Genomic DNA, 24,980 nt, shown 5'->3' on the forward strand with positions numbered 1-24,980 from the left:
TGGAATGGAATGTTGTTTTAACTATATACATTTATAATTTTTTCTTTTTTTAAGAATACAGTGTGTATTTTAAGAATGTACCAAGCAGAATCCAAATGGAATTTATGTATTATATTGAATGTTACAACTTTAGGGAAAAGATATAAAGGCGTCATACTCCAATCAGTAACTACAGGAGAAATTTTGTTTAATGAGAAAAGATAATAGATAATTGAAACAGGACAGACAAAAAATATAAATACAATGATTTGAACTGAGATGAGATAATTAAAATAAATTTGAGAAAATTAAAAGAGGGGAGAAGCTATGCAGAAAATGTAAAATAGTAATAAGATATGGAATAGAATATAAAAATGAGCATGAACCTGAATTTGTGTCTGTACGAAGAAATGTAACCCGGGTTTACGCTACTTTCAAAAAAGATGTTTTATTTGTATTTTTTTTCTCTTTGTGAAAACTCAAATAAAATTTACAAAAAAAAAAGGGCTGACACTGATATAAAAAACATCCTTGGAAATCATACGTAATATCTGAAGAAATGTTTCTTCTTCTACCATGAAATCTTGATTTATTTGTTTGGCTTGTTTGTTAATTAGATTGATGGATTGCCCATCTTGTCCATTTAATGGACTAATTGGGGAAGGAAGACGCCATTATTCTTGATTGTCTTGTTAAAAGCTGCATGCACATTGCTCACGGAGGATACGATTTGTGCAAATGACATAATCGCAAGTGCACATTAGCCCAAATAGCATCGTTACACAAATGACACAAAACGCACCAGGTTTTCATCCTCCTCTTCTTAAATTCACCGCACCGAGTTCCATTTAAAAAAAAAAAAATATCTAAAATTTCCTCCTCGCGTTTCCTTACTCATAGCTTGCACCATTCTTTTAAGATCTATATGAGTCATATCAGCGAACCTGGGGCTCTGTCATCTGAGGAGCGAGCCGAAAGGAAACAACCGCCAAGGAACAAAATCTCTGCAACTGAACGTTTGGCTCCGCGTTTTGACTGAATCCTGCCTGCGACGCGCCAGCCCGACCGCCGATTGCAGGTTTATTCAATCAGTAAGGAGTTAAGAAAACCACGGAGGAACGGGACTCCAAAGAAAAGTCCTTTCCGATGCGCTTAAAAGGTCTTGGGTTTTGCTGAGCATAAAAAAAGTCTGTAGAGATTCTCAGTCCTCCAAGTTGTCCCAAAGGGCCTTTTTTTTTTTCTCCCCCAGGAGGCATCTGGACTTTCTTGGTTTATTTGTTTTTCTTTTGAAGACGTTTCGCTTCTCATCCCAGAAGCTTCTTCAACTCTGACAGGATGGCGGGGAACGGAAGGGTTGCTATCCCTTGCGGACAGCAGGTCATCTGCATCCTTTTAGACTCCAAAAAAGTAGAGTCTACATTAAATTTTAGACTCTGCCATTTATATTAGAGGGTTGTTGAAGCACTTGGAGGTTTATCTGTGTCCTCGGGGTCACCTGGGTGCTGCTAAGCGTGTGTGTATGTGTGTGTGCTTGGTTTTTTTTTTTTTTTTTTGGTTTTTGCAAGCATTTCTTAAACGGCGCTGCAAACCTGAGCGCCGAGGAGGACGATGACGCCGGCTTTGATTTGGCGCCTGCCGTTCGCAGCGTAGGAGTTGCGCAGCAAATGTTCCTTGCCTGCCTTTCATTCCCGTTTCGCCCAACGGCCACGCTCAGCTCGTCGGAGGCCGCCTTTCTATAGGTCTCTCTTCCTCTCGTCGAAGCGCTGCCTAACTGCTAACATTGGATGAGTGGGGGGGGGCGGATTGTGGGGGATGGGGGGGCGGGAGATCTCCCAGAAAGCAGCACACCAACCTTCTCCATACCGAAAGTTGCACGCAAAACGCCCTTTTGTCACCAAAGTTCCCAGCAGGAGCGAGCAAAAAGCCTAGCACAAAAGCGTCTGCAAGCCTCCCAAAACAACCCCCCTCCCCACTCTTTCCTTGCCCAAAGTGTGAGTTTTGCACAGCGACTCATGCCACGTTACAGGATCCGAGGGCGGGGGGGGTGTGGATGGGTGGGAGTAAAAAGGTTTCGTGGGAGCGGGGAGGGGAGGCGGGGAGGCGGCGGCTGTCCAGAACGACCGCGGGCGCCTTTCACGTGACTCGTCTCCTGTGAAAAGATCCGTGCGGGAGCCGCCAGGGCTTCTCCGCCGATTGCCCCAAAAGTCATGCCCGCTTAAAAACCTGCCGAAATAAGGGAAAGAGGGCAAGAGAGAGAAAGAGAGAGAGAGAAAAAAGGAGGCTTGGCGCGGCCGGAGTCGACTTAGACAGCCCGCCAAGAGAGCCACCTGCCGGCGCGATGACCCAGAGGAGGGGCGACCAGGTGAGAATCCCACCTGGGGCGACTGGCTTGTACAGAGCGGTGCTAGTCAAATCAGGTAAGGACGCAGCCTGGGGGTGGGGGTTGACTGAACAGCAGGCGAAACCAATGCTGGGTTTGCAAGGTGGAGTTTGCCCACCTACTCCAACGTGGTGCGCCCCTTTGCTTTGCAGATGTGTGTCCGTGTGCGTATGGGAGTGTGTGCTCTTTCCCTTGCATTTCCAGTGCATTTCCCTTGAGCTTTGCCTGCTGAGTTTCCCAATACTCCCTCCTTCCTTTCCGTCCTTCTACCCCTTCTCTCCTTCCTTCCTTCCTTCCTAGACTGTGTTGTTTCTCTGTCATATAATATATATGTGGGGGACATGTACAATTTTCTATTTATTTTGTCATGTTTCTGTAGGTAGTGTATATTGGAGGTGATGACCTTTTGAGAGATGTATGCTGCAAAATTTCGTTTTAATGTATGCCGATTAGTGTACATTCAAAGTGACAATAAGGTTTATTCTATTCTATTCTACTATTCCTCCATTCCATTCTATTCTATTCTATTCTATTCCATTCTATTCTATTCTATTCTATTCTCCCTCCCTTCCTTCCTGAGATGGCCAAATCTGAAAGCTGTGAAATGAGTTGTGCTGAGCTTTGCAAGACATTTTTCGGTGGAAAAGCAGCCAAGACGTTAACCCACATTTTGACATTTCTCTCACATTGCAAACTGTGTAACTGGGGAAGGAGGAGGAGGAGGAGGCCTGTTTTATGATAAGTCTGTGGGTCATGATAACCTAATAATGAAATAAAGAGGCAGAGGATTAAAGATGGATGTTGATAACATGATTTCACAGCACTTATCACTGTTTAAACTTATTAGGATTTTATTTACAAAATATAATATGTATGTACCCCATTATTGGATTCCCACTAAGAATTTTACAGCTGGGGAGGATCAGTATTGTTATTCCTTTCCCCTCCCCCAATAATTGTTAGAAAGGTCATTTGTTACTGGAGTAATGAACTGTACCATGCCTAACCCTTCAACATGGCATTTTAATTAATAGTTTTAATTGATATAGTTTACTAGGAAGAGGAATAAATGATATTTACTTGGTTGCAACCTTTTGAAATTCAGTTTCATTTGGGAGCAGGGCATGCTTGCCACTAAGTAAATAGAAAATTGAGTTGAGCCCCTGTATTAATTTCCAGGTAGGTTACTATGTGCATGATCAAGCATGTAGCAAAAAGAGTCATTGGGGAGCTGCATAAGCCATAGACTTTCATGTAAATTGACTCCAGAAATATGAGGAAGAAGTTTGATAACCCAAGGTGAAACCAGCTTCCACATGTCTTGCTGTATTATGAATACAAAGCAAAATTGTGTTATTTGATGATATATTTGGAAATATCATCGCAAAACAAAAGGGTCTTTTGGAGGTTTCATACTTGAAAGGTGCATGAGGTTGGGTGACAGACAAAAAAATACTTAAAGTTATGCTATGCTTGACTAGCAGGCAGAGTCTTGGTGTTGAAATTGCCACATGAGCCAAAGGTTTGAAGCAAAAATACCACAGATAAAGGAATCGCACCCTATCCCAGGCGCTTAAAGAGATAACTCTATGGAACGGGGTTTGCTAAAGATTGGCTAGACAATCAATTGTTATGATAGTTGTTGCTGAGAAAGAATTGTGCCTAGTTCTGGAGTCAACCTAATGAGAACTCCAACACCTGTGAATTGCAGTCCCAACCCATCTTTAACATATAACAGATTAACAGAATTGGAAGGGACCTTGTAGGCATGATGGGATGCTACCAATTCTGCCCGGCTCTATAGAACTGGTAGCTCTGAAGAACAAAAGACACAGAACTGGTTCTGTGTTTGATGCTGTTTGGCCCACCCACCCACCTGGGCTCTTATCTGACCTTTTATTTCCTGCTTTTTCCTCCTCAGCTGCTTTGCGCGGCACAGCTGATGTTGAAAAAGCAGTAAAAAAGTAGCTTTTCAAATGCTGCTGCTGTTCAGTGCTTATCAGCTGTCCGGGCGGCACAGCTTAAGGTGTATTACACACAGAGCGCGCGTCTGGCGCAAAATGTAATCACCGAATCGGTAGTAACACTGGTTGAATCCCACCCCTGCTTGTAGGTCTTCTGATTCAACTCCCCCTCCCCAGCAGAAGACCCTACACCATTTCTGACAAATGGCAGTCCAATCTCTTCCCACAATCTTGAAGGTGCCAAGAGTTGCTGCAATATTGACATTATTAGGAGTAATGCAGATGTTTGCAGGAAGCTGTCTTGCCTGAAAAGCTTCTGGGAAAGTCACAAGACGAGAGGATTCTGTACTGAATTCAAGTCTTCATGGTTCGTTTCACAAAAATAAGCTACCTGACAGAACAAATCTCCTAGGAATTCAGCTTATACCATTGTTGTTAGCAAGTCTTTTAACCAGTCTGTTTTCCAAAAAAAAAAAAAAATAGATATGTCAAACTGCAGCAGGCAGAGCATGTTTATCCCACCTATTCTTTATTGTTCTCCTGTTGGTGCAGTAGTTTGAAAAGAACAAACGGGGTTGTTTCTCTTGGCTACTAGCTCCATTTTTTAAGCAATATTAAACATAGTGCAATTTCATGGTTACATAACCACTCAAGAAGCTTACCACACTTAAGCCAAGGTACAGTAGATAAAACATAATACCATCAATACAATTGAAATTTAAAATCAAGTGTTGGTTGAAAGCTTGGGAGAGTGGAAGCTGCACAGAAGCAAATTGTGTCCTGTGTGGTCTATAAGGAAGCTTCTGGTTACAGGAACATCTTTAAAAATGGTCTCCTTTGCTGATCTAAGTTACCAAGCAGGTTTGTAATGAAAAAGGTGGTCCCTTGGATAGATTTCAGATTAGCAGAGTGGGAAGGGACCTTGTAGGTCATCTAGTCCAACCCTCCACCCAAGCAGGAGACCCTACACCATTTCTGACAGATGGCAGTCCAGTCTCTTGAAAGCTTCCAGTGATGAAGCTCCCACAACTTCTGAAGGCAACTTCTGTTCCATTGGTTGATTGCTGTTACTGTCAGAAAATTTCTGCTTGTTTCCAGGTTGAATCTCTCCTTGGTCAGTTTCCATCCATTATTCCTTGTCTGGGATAGTCAAATCCTAAACCATTAGGGCTTGAAGGATCAATACCAGGTCCTTAAATTGTGTCCAAGAGGTAATGGGCAGGTAGGATCAATTATTCCATTCAGTCGTGAAGTCAGATGTACAGTTTTAACTGTTTGACAAGAGTAGTCATATTACCCTACATAACTCATGACGGTGGATAGAATTGGCTCCTTTTCAGTGATGTGTGACAATTGTCAGGTTAGTCACTTGCAAGTATCCAAATTAAGTTGCGCTATAGCCAGTAGATGGGGCGTTAGCTGAGGATTGATGATGGTCAAAGCAGTACAGTAGCCCTTAATGCACCACCACAACTGAGCTCAATATTTCTGTGATTAAGCAAGAATAATTAAATGAGTTTTGTCCCATATTAAGATCTTACTTGCCACGGTTGTTAAGTGAATCATTGCAGTTGTTAAGTTGGTAGCACGGTTGCTAAGTGAATCTGGCTTCCTTATTGATTCTGCTTGTCAGAACGTTCCAGAAGGTGATCACGTGACCCCGGGACTGCAACCTTCATAAACACATGCCAGTCGCCAAACATCTGAACGTTGATCACATGACCGTGGGGAATGCTGCCAATGGTCATGTGAAGGATGGCCGCTAAGTCACTTTTTTCAATGCTGTTGTAATTTCAAATGGTCACTAAATGAATTGTTGTAAGTTGAGGACTACCTGCGCAGGAAACAAAATATGGAAAGAACTTGGCGATCGCCATTCCTAAGCCAAGTTCTGGACACAGAAGTCTTCTTTGAGAAAGAACAAGAGATGTTTGCACCAACTATTCAAAGCTCTGAAGAATTTCCAGAGGAGCAACAGATCTTCAAGGAGATCGGGAGATCTCATTGTTCTCTCCCTTGGTAATCTCTTTGACATCATTAGAGGTGGTCCTCGACTTATGCATTCAACATTTCTTTCACAGCTTCTTGCCAGCAAAAATATGAGTGCTGCCTCTCACTTCTCCTTTTACTGTTTTACTGCCACCAAGAACTGCGTGTTCCTGCAATAGTCCTTCCTTGGAAACATGCTCAATTAATTGGATGGATTGTGCTGTGATCCCACAGTAGCTTACATGGTCATAATATTTTGAATAAAATTGTCCACAAGACTTTTGCAACGTTTTATGTAAGTGAGCCTAGAAGTCAAAACCATATCAAAACCATATCCAACAAGGATGCAACTGGAGGTACAAGATCTCCACAAGATTTAAATGCCTGCCGTTCTATTGCAAAGGCACCATAAATCTGAACTAGGACTATTCTGATTGTGAGGAAGTTTAGATTCTTGTCTGTGGTTGAACATTTGCTAGTTTTCCATCTGAGACAGTGAGACCCAACTATTAAAACTTCTGATCCTAGAACAGCATAGATCTTCCCTGTTATGAAACCCTTAAGATATGTTGGAGCTGCCATTCACCAAATTCAGCACTGGAGAGATTTTAGTTTAAGCGGGCAATATTTAAGGGGTTTGGGAACCTGCAACTCAGCTGTCTGATTTTTCCAAAAATCACAGAAGGCAATCCAGTTATATAGCACTGGCAGAACAAGGGAGACAAGTTTTCTTTCATTCCTTTGTGTGGCAATTTAGGGGGTGAGTGTTTAGTGTGGCTTATGGGAGGAAAAGTTTTTTTTAATGGGAAACTAACCTCATTTTCACCCTTAGCCCACCCTTTTTAAAAAGTACGAAAAAAAATTCCATATTCCTGTAACAACATTGCACCTATCTCTGCATTTGACTCATCGGTGACTATGTGGAAATAAATAACCAACACATTTGTTTCAGAGTCTCAAATACTTGTTAGCACTCTTAACACTTACAATTTGTTGAGCATTCATAGAAGCTTATCCAAGCGTAGCTTTTTAATTAAATCAGTCAGAGCAGACTCTGAAGCATTCTACGTAGAACAAATCTTTGAAATGAGTTGTCCAGATTTGATAATCATAATTACCCAAGTCAAGTACCCATGTGTAAAACAGCACAAGATCTACAGAAATTTATCCAAGGCTTCCCTCTAACCTCATGTTTAGTCATTGACGTAGACTTGTTGTGTGTGATTGTCCAACTAGAACCATAGGGATAGAAGGAATCATAAAGGTCACCTGGTCCACTCCCAACAACCCAACAAACTCCCAAAAAGTCTGTATCTAGCTAGGGGTAGCTTAGTCCTACCCATATCTTCTCTACTAAGGTCAGGTAGGAACACTTTTCAAATGTCCACCTTATTCCTGTTGTTAAATAAACTCAACCCTCTGTTGAAATGTTGACAACGTGTTCTCTTTTTTTTCTGAATCTTATTTTAGCAACATAAAAGTAGCCCTTCTTTTGAGTTGGAACATCTAGTCTGGTAGTCTGACTGACAATTACTTCCAGACAGGAAATTTCCTATTTTTACTTGATGATGTCAGTGATTGTACCTAGAGTTTCTTATCAAAATCTATGCCCTCTGCTCTGTGTTCCGTTCTCTAATCATTCATTAAAGAAAAACCACATGATTTTGTATATATGAACAGGGATGCAAGAACAACCCCATGCTAAAAATACTACTAAGAGCTGGTGTTTGATTTCTTACTCTATTTTTTTTTAACTCTGCAGATTTAAATGGCCAAGGACAATGCTTTGTGATGTAGCTCTTCTTTTACAAAGCAAGAAAAGCCATTTGTGATCCTATTCCTTCTTCAAAGAACTAAAGGTAGCACTTTTCATCTTTAGGACAATCTCCCCCTGCTCAAACCCATCCTACAGATAGGCTGACAGGGACTGTCACAAATCATCCAAAATAGGTAGGAATTAGTATATTGGACCAGGACGTCTCAGATTTAACTCCATATTCAGTCAGAAGTTGATGGGATGATATTGAGCCTTCCATCTTTCTCACCTCAAGGTGATTTTAGATTAAAAAAAAAATTAGAGGACAGAATACTTTCAACTCAAGTATTAAAAGTGGAAGAATGTATGGAAAGGCAGTGATTTCCCTGTTTTAGGAAAGAATTGGACCAGATACCTTTGTCCAGGATATTCTAAATACATAACCAAGAATGGTCAATGGTCAATCAGAATCAATGGTCAATCAAACCCAGACAGCTTCTAGTTACTTGGTAAACCAAGCCCAGATAGCACCAAGCACTCCACGGTTCAACCCTGAACTACATATATTCTCTTCTATTAAAGTTTTATCTTGTGATCAGGGCTTCGGGAAGAGACAGGAGTCCATGTAAGGTAGAGGTTTCAGGCCTAAAATAATATATTTATTTTTAAAAGAGGTAGCACAATATCAAACTTAGGGGGTTCCTAGATGCCCTCCTTGTATTATAGTACATATCTTGGCATAGTAAGACAATGATGGTAAGGTTACTAGTTATTCAGAGAATAAGTTGAAATTTTCTGTGGGTTCTGTGGAACACTGAGACCGAGAGACTCCAATTTTCAATGGTAGAGGAAGGAGAAATCCTAAATATCCTGGAAGAAACTCATCACAAGAGTCTTCTGTCAGGGTTAACCTTCCTTTTCCTTCTCTGTGTAGTTTTTATTGCCTGAGGATAAATGTGTTTTTGGGTTTGATGAAATGTATACTCTGCATTGTACAATATAAATATACTAACTATGACTTCCTTCACTTAAGTGTCCTAAGATGAATCTAGTTAGAAATGTCTAATTCCTGCATTAGAAGTTTGGAAGTTTTGTTTCTTTGCTTGTTTTCATTCATCAAATTTTGAAACCGCCCGTCTCCCTCACCAAAGGACTTCTCGGTTTTCCATGTTGAGGAGCAATTCATGCTCACGGGACATAGAGAATCAGTGTGGTGTAATGATGCTGGAGTAGGATTGGGGACACACAGTCCTTTCTTAGGCATGGAAATCAGCTGGGTGACCTTGGTCCAGTCATTCCCTCTCAGCCCAAACTCAGCATCAGGAGTGTGACCAGCTGATGGAAAATAAAGCCCTTATCTGCACCTTGCATTGCTGTGAGACTGCAATTAGTACAGTTGTAAATTCTAACAGTCATAGCTTATGTCAGTGGTGGCTAACCTTTTTGGGCTCCCGTGCCAAAAATTGTGTGTGTGCTCGCATGCCAGCACCCAGAAGGCAATGCGCCCTGCCTCCCCCCATGCAAGCGCACAACAGCCCTCCACCCCCTTACCTGCACTTACGCATGCACGTGCCTCCCAGCTGATTTTTGGCCTATGTTTGAGGCCTTTTTTGGCTTCTCTGAGGCTTGAGGGAAACCTCTGCAGCCTTGGGAGGCCAAAAAACAGGCCTTCCGAAAATACAGGAAGTGTCTGTTTTCAGCCCCCAGAGGGTCTCTGGAGCCAGGGGAGGCCGTTTTCACCCTCCTGGGGGCTTAAGGGAAGCCTCTGCAGCCTTTGGAGGCCAAAAAATGGGCCTGTTTCGGCACTTCCCATTTTTTAACTCCAAAGGCTGCAGAGGCTTCCCTCAAGCCCCCAGGAGGGTGCAAACGATCTCCCCAGGCTCCAGAGGCCCTCTTGAGGCTGAAAACAGGCACTTCCGGTATTTATGGAAGGCCCGTTTTCAGCCTCCCGAGGCCGCAGAGGCTTCCCTCGAGCCTCAGGGAGGCCGAAAAAGGCCTCAAATGGGCCAAAAATCAGTTGGTAAGTTTGTCTGGGGCTCGCATGCCCACACAAATGGCTCCGTGTGCCACCTATGGCATACGTGCCATAGGTTCGCCATCACGGGCTTATGTCATAATGCTTCGGGGAAGGAACTCTTGACTTACTGCTTACAATTTTTGATAGATATCAGAGAATTAGAAGAACTTTATTGTCATTGTACAAGTTCAACGAAACTGTGGATGCATCCCAGCAACTGTTCGCAATACAATAAAACCAAAGCACTTAAAAATGAAGATAAGAAAGATAGCGTACCAACGTCTCCATTTGCAATTTGAGAGTACAATATCTACAAATATACACAAAATATACATCCAACACTGACTGTAATGCTTAGCCAAGTATAATACACAAGAGATGGATTGTACGGTAATATGTTATTATACATCTGAATGGGGTATTGAGATTTCACATCTTTTCACATCTTAATAAGGTAGTGACTTTGTGTTTATTTGCGGTTCGGATGGCCCAGGGAAAGAAACTATTTGTTAGTCTAGTGGTGTGGGATTTTATTGACCTAAAACGCCATCCAGACGGCAGCAGGTCAAAAAGATAATTTCCAGGGTGTGAGGGGTCTTCTATGATGGCCTTGATTCTGCTTTGGCAGCGGGACCTGGCTAAGTCTTCCAGGGAGGGCAGAGGGCAACCAGTGATCTTTTGAGCTGTGTTTATCACCCTCTGTACAGTTTTCCTGTCCTCAACTGTGGAGCCTGCATACCACACATCCAGACAATATGTCAGAGTGCTCTCCAAAGAGGCTTTATAGAAAGCCAGCAACAGCTTCTTATCCAGATTGTTCTTCCTGAGAACCAGCAGGAAGTGAAGCCGCTGCTGAGCCTTCTTCATTATGGCCTTGGTGTTAGGGGACCAAGAGATATCAGCTGAAATATGGATGCCAAGGAATCTGATCGTAGGGACAGTTTCCACTCGTTCTCCGTTGATGATGAGTGGGGTGTGGTCCTGTCCATGTTTCCTGAAGTCCATAATCAGTTCTTTGGTTTTATGGACATTCAGTGACAGATTGTTCTGTGAACACCAGATAGACAGAGGGACTCCTTGTGACATGAAATGGCTTTCTATGCACACAAAGGGGCAGAAAACTGGGAGAAGCTGACAAAGAAATCACACTGAACTTTCCAGAGAAATTGGCTATTTTTGTACTTATCAGAAAGATGCCTTAGTCATGCTGGTATGTTTTGCAAACCACCCCTTTCAAATGCTTCCTAGCAGTTAGGCAAGAAAACAGCATTAACATTAGTGAAATATGCATTATCTATCTTTTTTACTTAACTCACACAATCTGGTTACTTGGGTAATCTATTTTTCTGGATTTGTGCAAAATCCTAATCATAAATTAATCCAGTTGGGTTAATACAACGTGCTGTATCAAATATGCCCAAAACAAAGGTTAAAACTAATAAAACTTCACACACTCTCTTCCAGATAAGCATACTGCATTGTACAATCATAGCCACCATCTCACAGAAATGGTTTATACGTGAGAAGCATTCAAATTGCAATAACTATTATTTATAAAGCAATGAGGAAGGGTGCGCTTCTGCTAAAGCTAGGAGGACAAAAGATTTTAGAGTCGGATGTACAAGACTGAATAATCCACAAGTTTTTTGAAGCATTTGAAGATTAAATGTTAGGGCAAAATTGCATTAAAAATTGCTGACGGGATTATGGGATTCTTACATTTATTTCACTTGTCATGTGGAGTAGTAAAATATTCTTATGAGGCCTCAATTTGCATAATTTTGGAGGAAATGGATATGTTGGAAAAAGAAGGGAATTCCTTAGCTCTTTTAACTTTAGGAATCATACTTTGATAATTTTGCCCTATCAAGTGGGCGCGCATTCGGTACAGGCGGGCTCCTCTGTCCCCTCCGAACCCCCCCTCCCTCCCCCTCCCCCCCCCCCCCCCCCCCCCCCCCACCCCCTCGCTGGCCGGGCTTGCGCCAACTGAGGGGGGGGGGGGGCGGGGTCTCGGGCGGGCCGCCAGCCCCACGAAGGAGGGGGGAGGGGGGCCCTCCTTCTGGGCAGCCGGCGGGGGCGTTGCTCCTGCTCTCCTCCTCTTTGAAAAGGAGCTGTGCGGGGCGGGGACCTCAGGAAGTCCTGTGGACCGGCGGGCCCGGCTCCCGGCTGCTTTCAGGGTCCCTAAAGTGTGGGGCGCTCCTCCGCCCTGTCCGTCCCGTCCTCCTCTTGTCCCTCCTCCTCCCGCTTAAGAGAAGATCTGCCTCCTGCACCGAGCTGCCCCCCCCCCCCCCCCCCCCCGCCCGCGCCCCCCCCTGGGAACCGCAAGGACTTAAAAGGCGGAGCCAGAGATGATCCCCCCACCCGGTGCCTGCCCCCCACCCTTGGGTGACAAAAGAAGGGGAGAGGATTGCCCACCTGACTCCTCTAAACATTGCTATGGAAAGGGGTTGGGGTCAGCGAACCCATCCTCTTTTCGGAGCCTTTGCCTTACGCCTCAAGTGTCTTACGACAACTGATGCGTTGTTTGGTACTTAAATTTAGTCATAAACTCTTATGATGGTTAAGCCTAAGATTCTTTCAAACAGCCTATAACTATAAGACATATAGTTTAAAATATTTAGCCTGTTACAAATTTCTATATTATGAATATGTACCATTTCTTCCAGAAATGACTTTGCAGCTCAGAAAGTTCCATTAAATTGGCTGGACCGAGCATCCAAGACACTGTTTATCCCCTTTCCTAAGTATTCTCATTATCTATAGCTAACAATGTTTATTTGTTATCTTCTTTCTCAGCTTCTGCTACCTCAACTGTTTCTTCTAAAGCATTTGACGTGCAGTTTGTCCTTCATCTAAACCTAAAAATCTCTCCCATATACGTGCTTAAGTCCGGTTTTGCACATAGAGCGGCTATTCTCAAATAACTTGACCATGCAGTTCCCCTATAGAGATTTTCCACCATACAGATGATCATTTTTAGATATTATTTTATTCCCAACTTGCTGTGTTAATTTGAAGGAATAATTTGTTGTATCACGTTGAGGATTTTATAATGTTATAAATTCTATAAGTCGTTATATCTTTAACTAAGCCAGTTAAGCATGCTCTTGAATGCCATAAAAAGTATCAAACAACAGTGAAGTCAGGGATTGTAGGTAGTCTGGTGGGCACCAAGGAAAACGTCCATGGACATTATGTGCCCTTAGACCTCACAATATTTAGGCTGGGCCTATAAAATTAACTAAGTAGACAATTAATATGCCATAGTGCAGTGGTGGTGAACCTATGGCACGCATGCCACAGGTGGCATGGAGAGCCCTTTCGGTGGACATGCAGGCCATCTCCCCAACTCAGCTCTGCTGCGCATGTGCATGCGCCTCCCACCGGCCAGCTGGTCTTTGGGTCTCTGTCACGCATGCGCGGAGAGCAGGGTGCCTGCGCGGAGCAGGGCACCTGCACGGGACACATGTGTGTGCGCAGGAAACATGCACATATTGCATTCTAGGCATTCACATGCACTTTGGGCACTCAGTGCCAAAAAAGTTAGCCATCACTGCCATAGTGGGTAGATATTGCTCCTCGGTTAAGTTGATATTTTTTCAAAGCCCCGATGGCAACATAAATTTAGCCCTTACTGCAATATTCTCAAGATAATTCTATAAACCAGGGGTTTATAGAACCTTGGCAACTTTTAGACCTGTAGATTTCAACTCCCAGAATTCTCCAGCCAGCCCTACCAACCGAGCCAAGGTTGAACACCCCTGCTATATTCTGAGAAACTAGTTCTTTTTCAAAGCTGTTGGTAGCAAAAGAAGTTTGAATCATCCATTATTTCTAGAGCTTTCTACCAGATCTGTAAATGTGGAGGCGATAAAGCTTTTAAACCAATTAGTCTACACACTGGGATCACAACATCAACCTGTTGCAACATCAGAAGAATAAATCGGTCTTCCTAATAGTTAATTGGGCTGGATTTTAGAAGGCTTTTAAAATAGTGAGGTCCTCCTCAAACGCCTTCACATTTTACCTCAGCAATCTCCATGGTGCCTACTTTTAGTGTTAGTTTAGAATTAGATGAGGAATTGTGTTTTATTTTGTTGGTGCCCTCATCTTATCAAGTCAAATGGTTAAAAAAAAAATGTTTCACTATATCCCTCCTAACCTAAGAGGAAATCTACGTGAAAGATAGGTGTGCATTTTAAAAAGGATTAGTTTTGTGTGGAATTTTGTTTTTAAATATTTTTATTAGCCTTCCCCTCCCCACTAATCAACTTCCTGTTACACAAGAGTTTGCCAAAGATCAGACTTGGGAATGAAATCTTACAAGAGAGAAACTGAGTTGATATGGCAACCCTTTTTTGTATTTGATATTTGTACTTGGCAAGCAAAATGATAAGCTTTGTTTAATGGACCATGATAATGTCAGCTTCCCGGATGTAGCAACTGCATGAGTAAAGGTAGCAAAATATGAGAAAATGCTACTTTTCCAAGGCACATTTTATACTTGCTCATTGAAATAAAGTATAATTTTTGAGCGGAGAATGGATGTGAGACCTTTATAGGATGATGGGGTCTTTAATGGCACAAGGTCAGAAGATAAAGATATATATATATATATACATATATATACAGTATATGTATATATGTATATGTGTATATGTATGCATGTGTGTGTGTGTGTGTGTGTGTGTGTGTGTGGTATTCAGCTTTGTTCGGGTATTTTCCCACGTCATTATACTTGTGCTTTTAAAGTTGTAGCAACGTTTCGGCAGAATCTCATCTGCCATCATCAGGCTTCTGTATTGTGTTCATCTGTGAGTCAGACTTTCACAGTTGTTTCAGTTTTAAATTTGGGGCTAGCGTACTGCTGTGCCAGAATGGTTTTTTCTTTATCCTGATTGGTTGTCAGACTTGATCTGTGTTTATTGGTCTTGGAGTTTGCTGTGTTCTGCTTGATTGGTGTTTCTAATATCTTCTGTCTGTTTTGTGGCTTTTTTTGTCTTGATTGGCTGGCAACATTGTGTTCCTGTATCGGAGGCTTTTAGTGCAGCTTGGCTCCGATGGCTATCATTTATTAGGAAGCTAGGTTTCATCTGGGTGCCTGGTAGGGGTGTGTTTGAGCTGGAGGTATCAGGGGGGATCTGTTTGTGCCCAGGTGTTTGCCTGGCTTGTGGTGTGGAGATTTTTTTGTTTGTGAGTGCAGGCTTCCAAATAATTGACAAGTCTGATGGAATCATCTCTTCTATTCATGCTTTCAGGTCTTTTTTCAATCTCTATGGCTTCTCTGATAATTCTGTGGGTGGGGTTTTCTACAGTGGCTAGGGTTTTGGTGCCATTGAAGTCGATGCTATGACCTGTTGCTTTCATGTGTTGGACTAGTGAGGAAGTGTGTTCCAGCTTTTTTACTGCATTTTTGTGTTCATCCAGGCGGGTACTTATTCTTCTATTAGTCTGTCCAATGTATGTGGCAGGGCATGATGCACAGGGGTCTTCATATATGCCTTGGTTTTCCAGGTCAATTTTATATTTGGGGTTTCTAAGGATGGCTGCTATTTTTCTGTCTGTTTTGAAGGCAGTCTTGATGTGATGCCTGTGTAGTATCTTGCTGATTTTGTCTGTAGTACCTCTTATGTAGGGCAGGACAGCTGTTCCATAGGTCTGTTCATCGTCTAGGTCTCCAGTATGTCTCAGTGTGTTTTTGTGGATCAAGCCGGTGATTTTGCTTTTGTGGAAGCCGTTAGCTGTCAGTACTTTAGTCAGGGTGCATAGTTCAGTCTTTATGTGTGTCTTGTCTGCCAGGCGTTTGGTTCTGGCAATTAGTGTTTTGGCCACGGAGTTTATCTGTGCTGGGTGGTGGTGGGATTGGGCGTTGAGGTAGCGGTTGGTGTGTGTTTTCTTCTAGTATATGGTGTGTCCTAGTGTTTTTTGTAGATTAGTACATCTAGGAATGGTAGTTGTTTATCTTGGTTATTTTTGCCAGATATGTGGTTGGGTCCATGTTTATGGGTTTGTATGTGGAGTCTTGGAGTAGGTCTGTCAATTTTGTTTCATTGTCTGTTCTATCCATTACTACTGTGGCATTACCTTTATCTGCTGGAAGTATGATTATGCTAGTGTCGTTCTTTAGGGCTTGCAGGGCTTTTAGTTCCTCTTTGTGCAAGTTGGTTTTGGGTGGTTTGCTTGTGCATAGGAAGTTAGACACCAAGTTACTAACTTCCCACGAAACAAAATTGACAGACCTACTCCAAGACTCCACATACAAACCCATAAACACAGACCCAACCACATATGTGGAAAAAATAACCAAGAAGAAAATTATAACCAGCCACATGAGCAAAGAGATCCAACAGACGATCATCCCAAGAGAAAAATCTTCCGGATGCCCCAAACTATACGGCCTCACAAAAATACACAAAGAAGGCATACCTCTCAGACCCATAGTCAGCTCCAGAGGAGCACCACTACAAAACCTAGCTAAACACTTAGCAAAGCAGCTACAGCCCCATGCTGAAGCAGCAGCTTCACATGTACAAAACTCATACCACTTCTTGGAAATGATCAAAGATCTACACATGGAACAAGAAGATCTGCTTGTAAGTTTTGACGTGGTTTCACTATTCACTCAAGTCCCGATAAAAGAAACTCTTGAAATCATCAAAAATAAATACCAACCAGCTAAACACCTCATGGAACTAGCAGAACACTGCTTAACCAACACATATTTCATATACAAAGGACAAAGATACAAGCAAATTGCAGGAGCCCTTATGGGATCACCACTGTTACCCGTCATTGCAAACCTGTTCATGGAAGAATTCGAATCCAGAGCCCTAGCTAATGCCACCCACAAACCCAAACTATGGTTAAGATACATTGATGACACATTTGTGATTTGGCCGCATGGAAAAGAAAACCTAAACAATTTCCTAACACACCTAAACAGCACAGCCCCCCAAATCAAGTTCACCATGGAAATGGAAACAAACAAACAACTACCATTCCTAGATATACTAATCTACAAAAAAACAGATGGCACAATAGGACACACCATATACTAGAAGAAAACACACACCAACCGCTACCTCAACACCCAATCCCACCACCACCCAGCACAGATAAACTCCATGGCCAAAACACTAATCGCCAGAACCAAACGCTTGGCAGACAAGACACACATAAAGATTGAACTATGCACCCTGACTAAAGTACTGACAGCTAACGGCTTCCACAAAAGCAAAATCACCGGCTTGATCCACAAAAACACACTGAGACATAATGGAGACCTAGAAGATGAACAGACCTATGGAACAGCTGTCCTGCCCTACATAAGAGGTACTACAGACAAAAATCAGCAAGATACTACACAGGCATCACATCAAGACTGCCTTCAAAACAGACAGAAAAATAGCAGCCATCCTAAGAAACCCCAAAGATAAAATTGACCTGGAAAACCAAGGCATATATGAAGGCCCCTGTGCATCATGCCCTGCCACATACATTGGACAGACCAATAGAAGAATAAGTACCCACCTGGATGAACACAAAAATGCAGTAAAAAAGCTGGAACACACTTCCTCACTAGTCCAACACATGAAAGCAACAGGTCATAGCATCGACTTCAATGGCACCAAAACCCTAGCCACTGTAGAAATCCCCACCCACAGAATTATCAGAGAAGCCATAGAGATTGAAAAAAGACCTGAAAGCATGAATAGAAGAGATGATTCCACCAGACTGTCAATTATTTGGAAGCCTGCACTCACAAACAAAAAAATCTCCACACCACAAGCCAGGCAAACACCTGGGCACAAACAGATCCCCCCTGATACCTCCAGCTCAAACACACCCCAACCAGGCACCCAGATGAAACCTAGCTTCCTAATAAATGATAGCCGTCAGAGCCAAGCTGCACTAAAAGCCTCCGATACAGGAACACAATGTTGCCAGCCAATCAAGACAAAAAAAGCCACAAAACAGACAGAAGATATTAGAAACACCAATCAAGCAGAACACAGCAAACTCCAAGACCAATAAACACAGATCAAGACTGACAACCAATCAGGATGAAGAAAAAACCATTCTGGCACAGCAGTACGCTAGCCCCAAATTTAAAACTGAAACAACTGTGAAAGTCTGACTCACAGATGAACACAATACAGAAGCCTGATGATGGCAGATGAGATTCTGCCGAAACGTTGCTACAACTTTAAAAGCACAACTATAATGACGTGGGAAAATACCCGAACAAAGCTGAATACCATACATACATACATACATACATACATACATACATACATACATACATATGTAAGTTTAGCGCGCAAGGAAGGAGAGGCATAGGCTGGCGGAAAGGTTAACAGGCTTTATTGGCCACAATGTAACCCAGCCGGGCATACTGCCGCTAACTCGGCAGCCGGCTGACAGGCGACAGCTGAGCCTGTTTGACAGCTCCCTTTTATAGCGAGCTGTCAAGAGGGCTCAGCCAATCAGTGATGGCTCTGGTTCCCGCTTAAGCAGCGGACCAGAGTGAAGACTGTCGCTGGATATAATGTGTGTGCGTGTGTGTGTGTGTGTGTGTGTGTCTAAGTGCTAGTGCTGTTACATAAAACTCTGCAGTGGTCAGTCTGTGTGGTTCAGGGAATATGTATGAAATATTTATCTGTGGTTCTCAAGTAGTCTATGCATATAATGTAAATTCAGGAGGATAAATTACGGCCACCTTCACAAAGCCATTGCATTCACTCTCTTGCTCACGCCTCACACTTCAGAAAGCATCCTAACCTGTTTGAATGAACTCTTTCCTTCAACATGAGAGGCGGTGTGTGTCTGTGTGTGTGGAAACTGAGTATGCAGAGTGAATGGTGAGACTAAATCTTCAAGTCCTTCAGAAGGTCATGAGGATGGGAAGACACACAGATAGTCCTCAATGTATGACTATAATTGAACCTGGCAATTATGATAATCAGTCATGGTGGTTGTACAGCAGGTCATCACATGACTGGTCTGGCCCAAAGGTGCTTTTTGGGGAGGCAGCTGGACTTCCTTGATTTTTCTTTTAAAGACGTTTCGCTTCTCATCCAAGAAGCTTCCTCAGCTCTGACAGGATGGTGGGGAATGGAAGGATTCATATTCCTTGGAGACAGCTGGTCACTTGCATTCTTTCGGAGCAGGGGTGCTTAAATCTGGCCTGCAGGATTTGGCCTGGAAATATCAAAGGACTGGCCCTCGATGCCCCTGCCGGCCAAAACGAGCTGTGGGGGGAGGCATGTGGAGAGCCCCCCCTGGCTCATTTTCAGCCTCCACGATCTCTTGCAGCACTCTGCTGGCCAAAAACAAGCCCTGCAGAGGTCCCGCAAGGCCTTCGCATTGCCTGTTTTTGGCCTCCACAGCCTCCATCCGGACTCTGCTGGAGGACTGCAGTTAGCATTTTGAGGGTATCCCAGTGTCAGATTAAGGCAGCAGAGGAGGAGAAACACCCTACATGGAGAAAAATGACATCAGGAATCTGACCTTTATTAATCTTACTGTCTGCATGCAAGTTTCCTGCCTCCCAGTTAGTTGTAAGTTAATTTTAATTCAAGTTTTTAACTTGTTGGGTTTTGTCTCTCGCCTAAATCCTTAAAAAAAAAAGCCTTTGGGATTAGCTTTTCCCTACAGATCCTTTGACTCCTTCCTTCACCTTCCTCCTTTCCCACAGTGTCAGCCCGAGACTCTCACTGGCAGAATCTTAAGCAACATGAAAAATATTGGCAGAGTTTCCTTTGCAGAAGAAGAGGAGAGGGAAACTCAGCTAATTAATACTGGAAACACAAAGCAATATGAGTGTGTTTGTCTGTTTTTTTTTTTCTAAAGAAGAAATAAAAAAGCAGCCACAATCTATCACAGCCCCCTAAAACACAATCTATCATAGCCTCCCAAAACTGCCCCTGGAGAAGACAGATGCAGCACCTCTCATACCTGCCAGCTGGCGGGGGGCTCTAGGTTGGGGAGTGTCTGGTGGAAGCGCTTTATTTTTGTTCTAATCTTCAGCTGGGGAGGGGTACAGGGGATGTGACTATCAAGTGGCACTCTTGCACCTCCTCTGCCCACCATAGCCACATCCACCATGGCCACACCCACCCACCTACCCACACAAACACACATGCCCCCCTGAAGATCAAACACAACCCTGATGCAGCCTTCAATGAAATCGAGTTTGACACCTATGTTTGAGGCCACTTGGAGCAGGGGTGGGATTCTACAGGTTCGTATCTTTTTGCTAGAACCGGTTGTTAACATTCTAAGCAGTTCGGAGAACCGGTTGCTAGAAGAAATTACTGGCCTAATCCTGTAAGGAAGTTGGGAAGGAAACATTCTGGTGTTGCTTACAGAAACTGCCTCTCTGTTAACCCTTATTACATTCTTGGCAGGGCTAAACTTCCTGTCTCTGGAACTTCTTTGGAGTTTTCCCCCCCTCCTTTGCTGGTACTTTGCTTGTGTAGAGTGACCATTCAAAGTTACAATAGCACTGAAAAAAGTGACTTATGACCATTTTTCACACTTACAACTGTTGCAGCATCCCCACAGTCATGAGAGACCAGGCAAGGAGATGCGTGCCTCGATGTGAGTAATATTGAGTTGGCCACACCTAGCCAATAACATGATCACCAAGCCATGACCACCAAGCCATGACCACCAACTAAGCCACACCCACAGAACCAGTTGTTAAAAAATTTGAATCCCACCACTGACTTGGAGGGTCACCTGAGTAGTGCAAATAGGTGTGGAGTTTTCTTGGCTGGGCTTCAGTAGTTTCCCACACACACACACACACACAATATTTAAATCATGAATCTCTAGCCAGATTTTCAAAGCTTAAAGATTTATTAGGAGTAGACATGCCAGTGCTGCCTGGGTGTAGCCGACTCTGAGACACAACATTTATGGTCACCCTTGACCCTGGTTTTCCCCCCACCCCCTGGGTGTATCATAATTCATATTCTCCAATGGGACACATCCATAGCCAAGAGTCATCAATCATACTCTCCAGTTAGAATTTTGCATGCAGAAACTTCGGTCCTTGGAAACTTATCTATGAAACTTATCTATGAAAACATTTATGGAATGCAGTTTCAGTTTTGCAAGCTGCTACACCACTCCCCCTCCCTTTCAGTTGGTAACTCTAAAAGACCAGAGAAATATTTTATGAGTTGACACAGGATGTTTTCTGCCCTGTTGAAGATAGGTGCAGGCTGTTGGGGATGAGTCTATGTTGTCTGCATCTCAAATTGAAGCGCAAATGATTCATGTAGTCTGCAATTTTTCTGGAAATGCATTCATGCTCCCACACTATTCAAAAGGTGTTCATCCCAAGTGCTAAAAGTCTTTGGAGATTCTCAGTCATCCAGGTCATGCTTATCCCAAAGCTGCTTTTTAAGAAGGCAACTGGACTTTCTTGTTTTTTTTCTTTTGAAGACATTTCGCTTCTCATCCAAGAAGCTTCTTTGGCTCTTCTTTTTGCAGAGGTCGTTAAGTAAATGCCAAGATTGTTAAGCATTGTTCCTTATGAGCATTTTTTTCCTGGAAATCAGAAGTAAATTCTGAAAATCAGAAGTAATTTTCAGCAAAGATGTTGTAAATTGCAGTTATGTGAGCATACATGCAAACAGCTGTAAAAATGTGGGACAGTTACTGCACGCCCAAACTACAGTCATGTGAACTTTGAAACCTGGTCAAAAGTATCTTTTGGGGAGTCCATCATAACTTTAAATGGCCACTAAGCAACTGGTCATTAAGTCAAGGACTACCTGGAACTGGGAGCCACTGTTTAGATCTTCAGGTCCAAAGCTTTGCTCAATGAAGAAATCCAAATTAAATAATCCTAACAGATAGATGCCTAGACTCCAATTGAACACATCCAGTTAAGGAGAGGCTATCAGCTCCCTCAGTCATTCTCCTATCAAACTGTTTTACTGTCAGAAAGAATTTGTTCAACATTTATTTGAAAACATTTATCTGTCTTCCCATAACTTAAATCCATGTCTCTGTGCCATGTTCTTTGAAATGAGAGAGAAGAGGTCCTGGACTACTTCTTGCCTATTTGTCTCACACTGCTGACTCATACTCAATTTGTAATTTACTATTATGAGACATTTCACAAGTACAAGCAGGGTCTCGCCATACTTACGTATTTTCACAAGCGCAGGTCTCACCATTCTTATGTACTTCACTTCTTTTTCCCAAGGGAAGAACATTGCAGTAATTTCTGTAAAATCGGACTCTTGTTCGTTTCAGTCCATAATATCCTAACTTATCAAAAGATTCTGAATTTTATTTCTATTTTCTAGTACTATGATAGCTATCCCTCCAAATTTTATGTCATTTGCAAACTTCATAAGCATTCCCTCCATCTTTCCCTCCAAGCTATAAACATAAATGTTGAAATGTTCAGGGTCCAAAATTGAAATCAATAAGTACTTCTCTGCATCTCTCCTCCAGTTAATGAATACTTCTGAGCACAATTTTCAACCAGCAATATAGTCACTTCCTTCTCATGCTACGCAACCATAGCCAAGTAGCTTGACAATCCAAATGCCATGGGGTACTGCATCAAACTCATTTGTAAAATCAAGATATATTACATCAGCATTTCCACAATCTATAATGGAAGCACTTTGGATCGAGATGTCAGGCAAGGGAGGGGTACTGTTGACATGAGAGCTTTTCATGATTTAGAAAGTGTTCACAGGAGAAAGTGCTTATGATTTGCATTATGGGTGGTCTTCAGTTAGCAACTGCCTCAGACAGTGAGTGTTTGCAGTAACAATGATAAAGAAGTAACTTTGCAAACAATGCCCGCCTTTGCAGCCTCTCTCATGTTCACAATTACAGTTAGTACCATTGTCCTGTGCCTGGCCCAAGCATATTCCCCCTCCTTTTTTTTCCTCTTCACAGAGCAAAAAGTTCTCTTCCTAACCTGTTTTTCTCCACCTCAGGTTAAGAAAAATTAACAACCTGAGCTCTGTGATCTTAATTGATTAGAAATGACCCTAAACAGTTTCACACTAAAGGCCTTTTCCTCCTAAGAGGCTGGCAGCAAGCACATTAGACAAACAGCCAGTGCTGTTGCATTGCCTTTCATGTATATCAGTGATCCCCAACCTTTTTTACGCCGCGGCCCGGTATCCCCAACCTTTTTTATGGCGCGGCCCGGTACCGACATCAGCTGGGTGCTGCCATCTTGTTTTGATGAAAAAGTGCTTCCGGTGAGCTCACCGGAAGCACTTTTTCATCAAAACAAGATGGCGGCACCCAGCGCTTCCGGTGATGGAATGGCTTTCTACCCGGAAAAGCTCACCGGAAGCACTTTTTCATCAAAACAAGATGACAGCGCCCAGCAAGCCAGCGGCCCGGTAGGACTTGTTCCATGGACCGGTACCCGGTCCGCGGACCGGTGGTTGGGGACCCCTGATGTATATTTCCCCACTGTGTGTCTGCTTACTCTCTTGCGATCTCTTTCTCTTCAATGAATGTAAATACAAAAGTCAATTCTTTTTTCGCTCATTATCTCAGCGCTCAGATCAGCATTCCAAAGGGCGGGGGAGAGTGTGGGAAAAAGGGCTATAAGATTTGCCCTTTTACCTGGTTCTCTCTACATATGAGTTCTAGAACCCTTCTCAACCATGTGGGCTTTTCCAGCTGTTGGAGTCATATAGTTCCCCCCTCCCCCAATTGGGCTGCCAAGCCACAAAGTTTGGAGACCACAGTTCTAAGCAGTTTACAGAGTCAGCATATTTCCCTCAACAATCAGGGTCCTCATTTTACTGATCTTGAAAGAATGGAAGGCTGAGTCAACCTCAAGCCCACCAGGATCAAACTTCAGACTGTGGATAGAGTTAGCCTGCAATACTGCATTCCAACCACTGTGCCACCACCATGCACCAATTGGTCTGGAGAAATTGTTTTTAAAGAGAACGGTGAGATGCATGAACTTTGAGACAGAGCAGATGCATGCCAGCAAAAGGCTGTGATGCCCCACCTTCAATTCAAGAGTAAATATTTGTTGAATATTTGCTCAAATTGTTTAATCACAGTGAACTTTTAGTGATCTGGTCAATTTTTCAAGAAATTGTTCAAGTAATTTTAGCGTCAAGATTCTGTCCTTTTTCAATCTTTTAGTAGTACTTTAATATACTGCTAAAAAAATAAAGGGAACACAAAAATAAGACATCCTAGATCTGAATGAATAAAATATTCTTATTAAATACTTTGTTCATTACATAGTTGAATGTGCTGACAACAAAATCACACAAAAATTATCAACGGAAATCAAATTTAGCAACCCATGGAGGTCTGGATTTGGAGTTACACTCAAAATTAAAGTGGAAAAAAACACTACAGGCTGATCCAACTTTGATGTAATGTCCTTAAAACAAGTCAAAATGAGGCTCAGTAGTGTGTGTGGCCTCCACGTGCCTGTATGACCTCCCTACAATGCCTGGACATGCTCCTGATGAGGTGGTGGATGGTCTCCTGAGGGATCTCCCACACCTGGACTAAAGCATCCCCCAACTCCTGGACAGTCTGTGGTGCAACATGGCATTGGTGGATGGAGCGAGACATGATGTCCCAGATGTGCTCCATTGGATTCAGGTCTGAGGAATGGGCAGGCCAGTCCATAGCATCAATGCCTTCATCTTGCAGGAACTGCTGACACACTCCAGCCACATGAGGTCTAGCAATGTCTTGCATTAGGAGGAACCCAGGGCCAACTGCACCAGCATATGGTCTCACAAGGGGTCTGAGGATCTCATCTCGGTACCTAATGGCAGTCAGGCTACCTCTGGCGAACACATGTGCGGCCCCCTAAAGAAATGCCACCCCACACCATTACTGACCCACTGCCAAACCAGTCGT

The 24,980-nt window shown here is 43.0% G+C and overlaps 1 protein-coding gene across 8 annotated transcripts in view; it reads left to right on the forward strand.

Moving 5' to 3' along the window:
- The window catches only part of FAM107A (family with sequence similarity 107 member A), an 86,116-nt gene that overhangs the window by 34,465 nt on the left and 26,671 nt on the right, over positions 1–24,980 (forward strand). For 2 of the 8 annotated variants that reach the window (XM_087953727.1, XM_087953724.1), the window contains exon 1: positions 2,119–2,396. The exons of 4 other annotated variants lie outside the window; for them this stretch is intronic. Coding sequence is in view for 1 of the 4 variants with exons in the window: in XM_087953724.1 (XP_087809850.1) it covers positions 2,318–2,396 (79 nt within the window). In the remaining 3 variants the exon portion in view is untranslated. Of the gene's footprint in view, positions 1–2,118; positions 2,397–8,074; positions 8,172–24,980 lie in introns of those variants that run through there. 2 more of the 8 variants (XM_087953726.1, XM_087953728.1) reach the window with 2 other exon arrangements.

Source organism: Notechis scutatus, chromosome 2, assembly GCF_049901735.1.
Source record: "Notechis scutatus isolate UNSWTSFEM ecotype Mainland chromosome 2, rNotScu1.2, whole genome shotgun sequence".
Lineage (NCBI taxonomy): Eukaryota > Metazoa > Chordata > Lepidosauria > Squamata > Elapidae > Notechis > Notechis scutatus.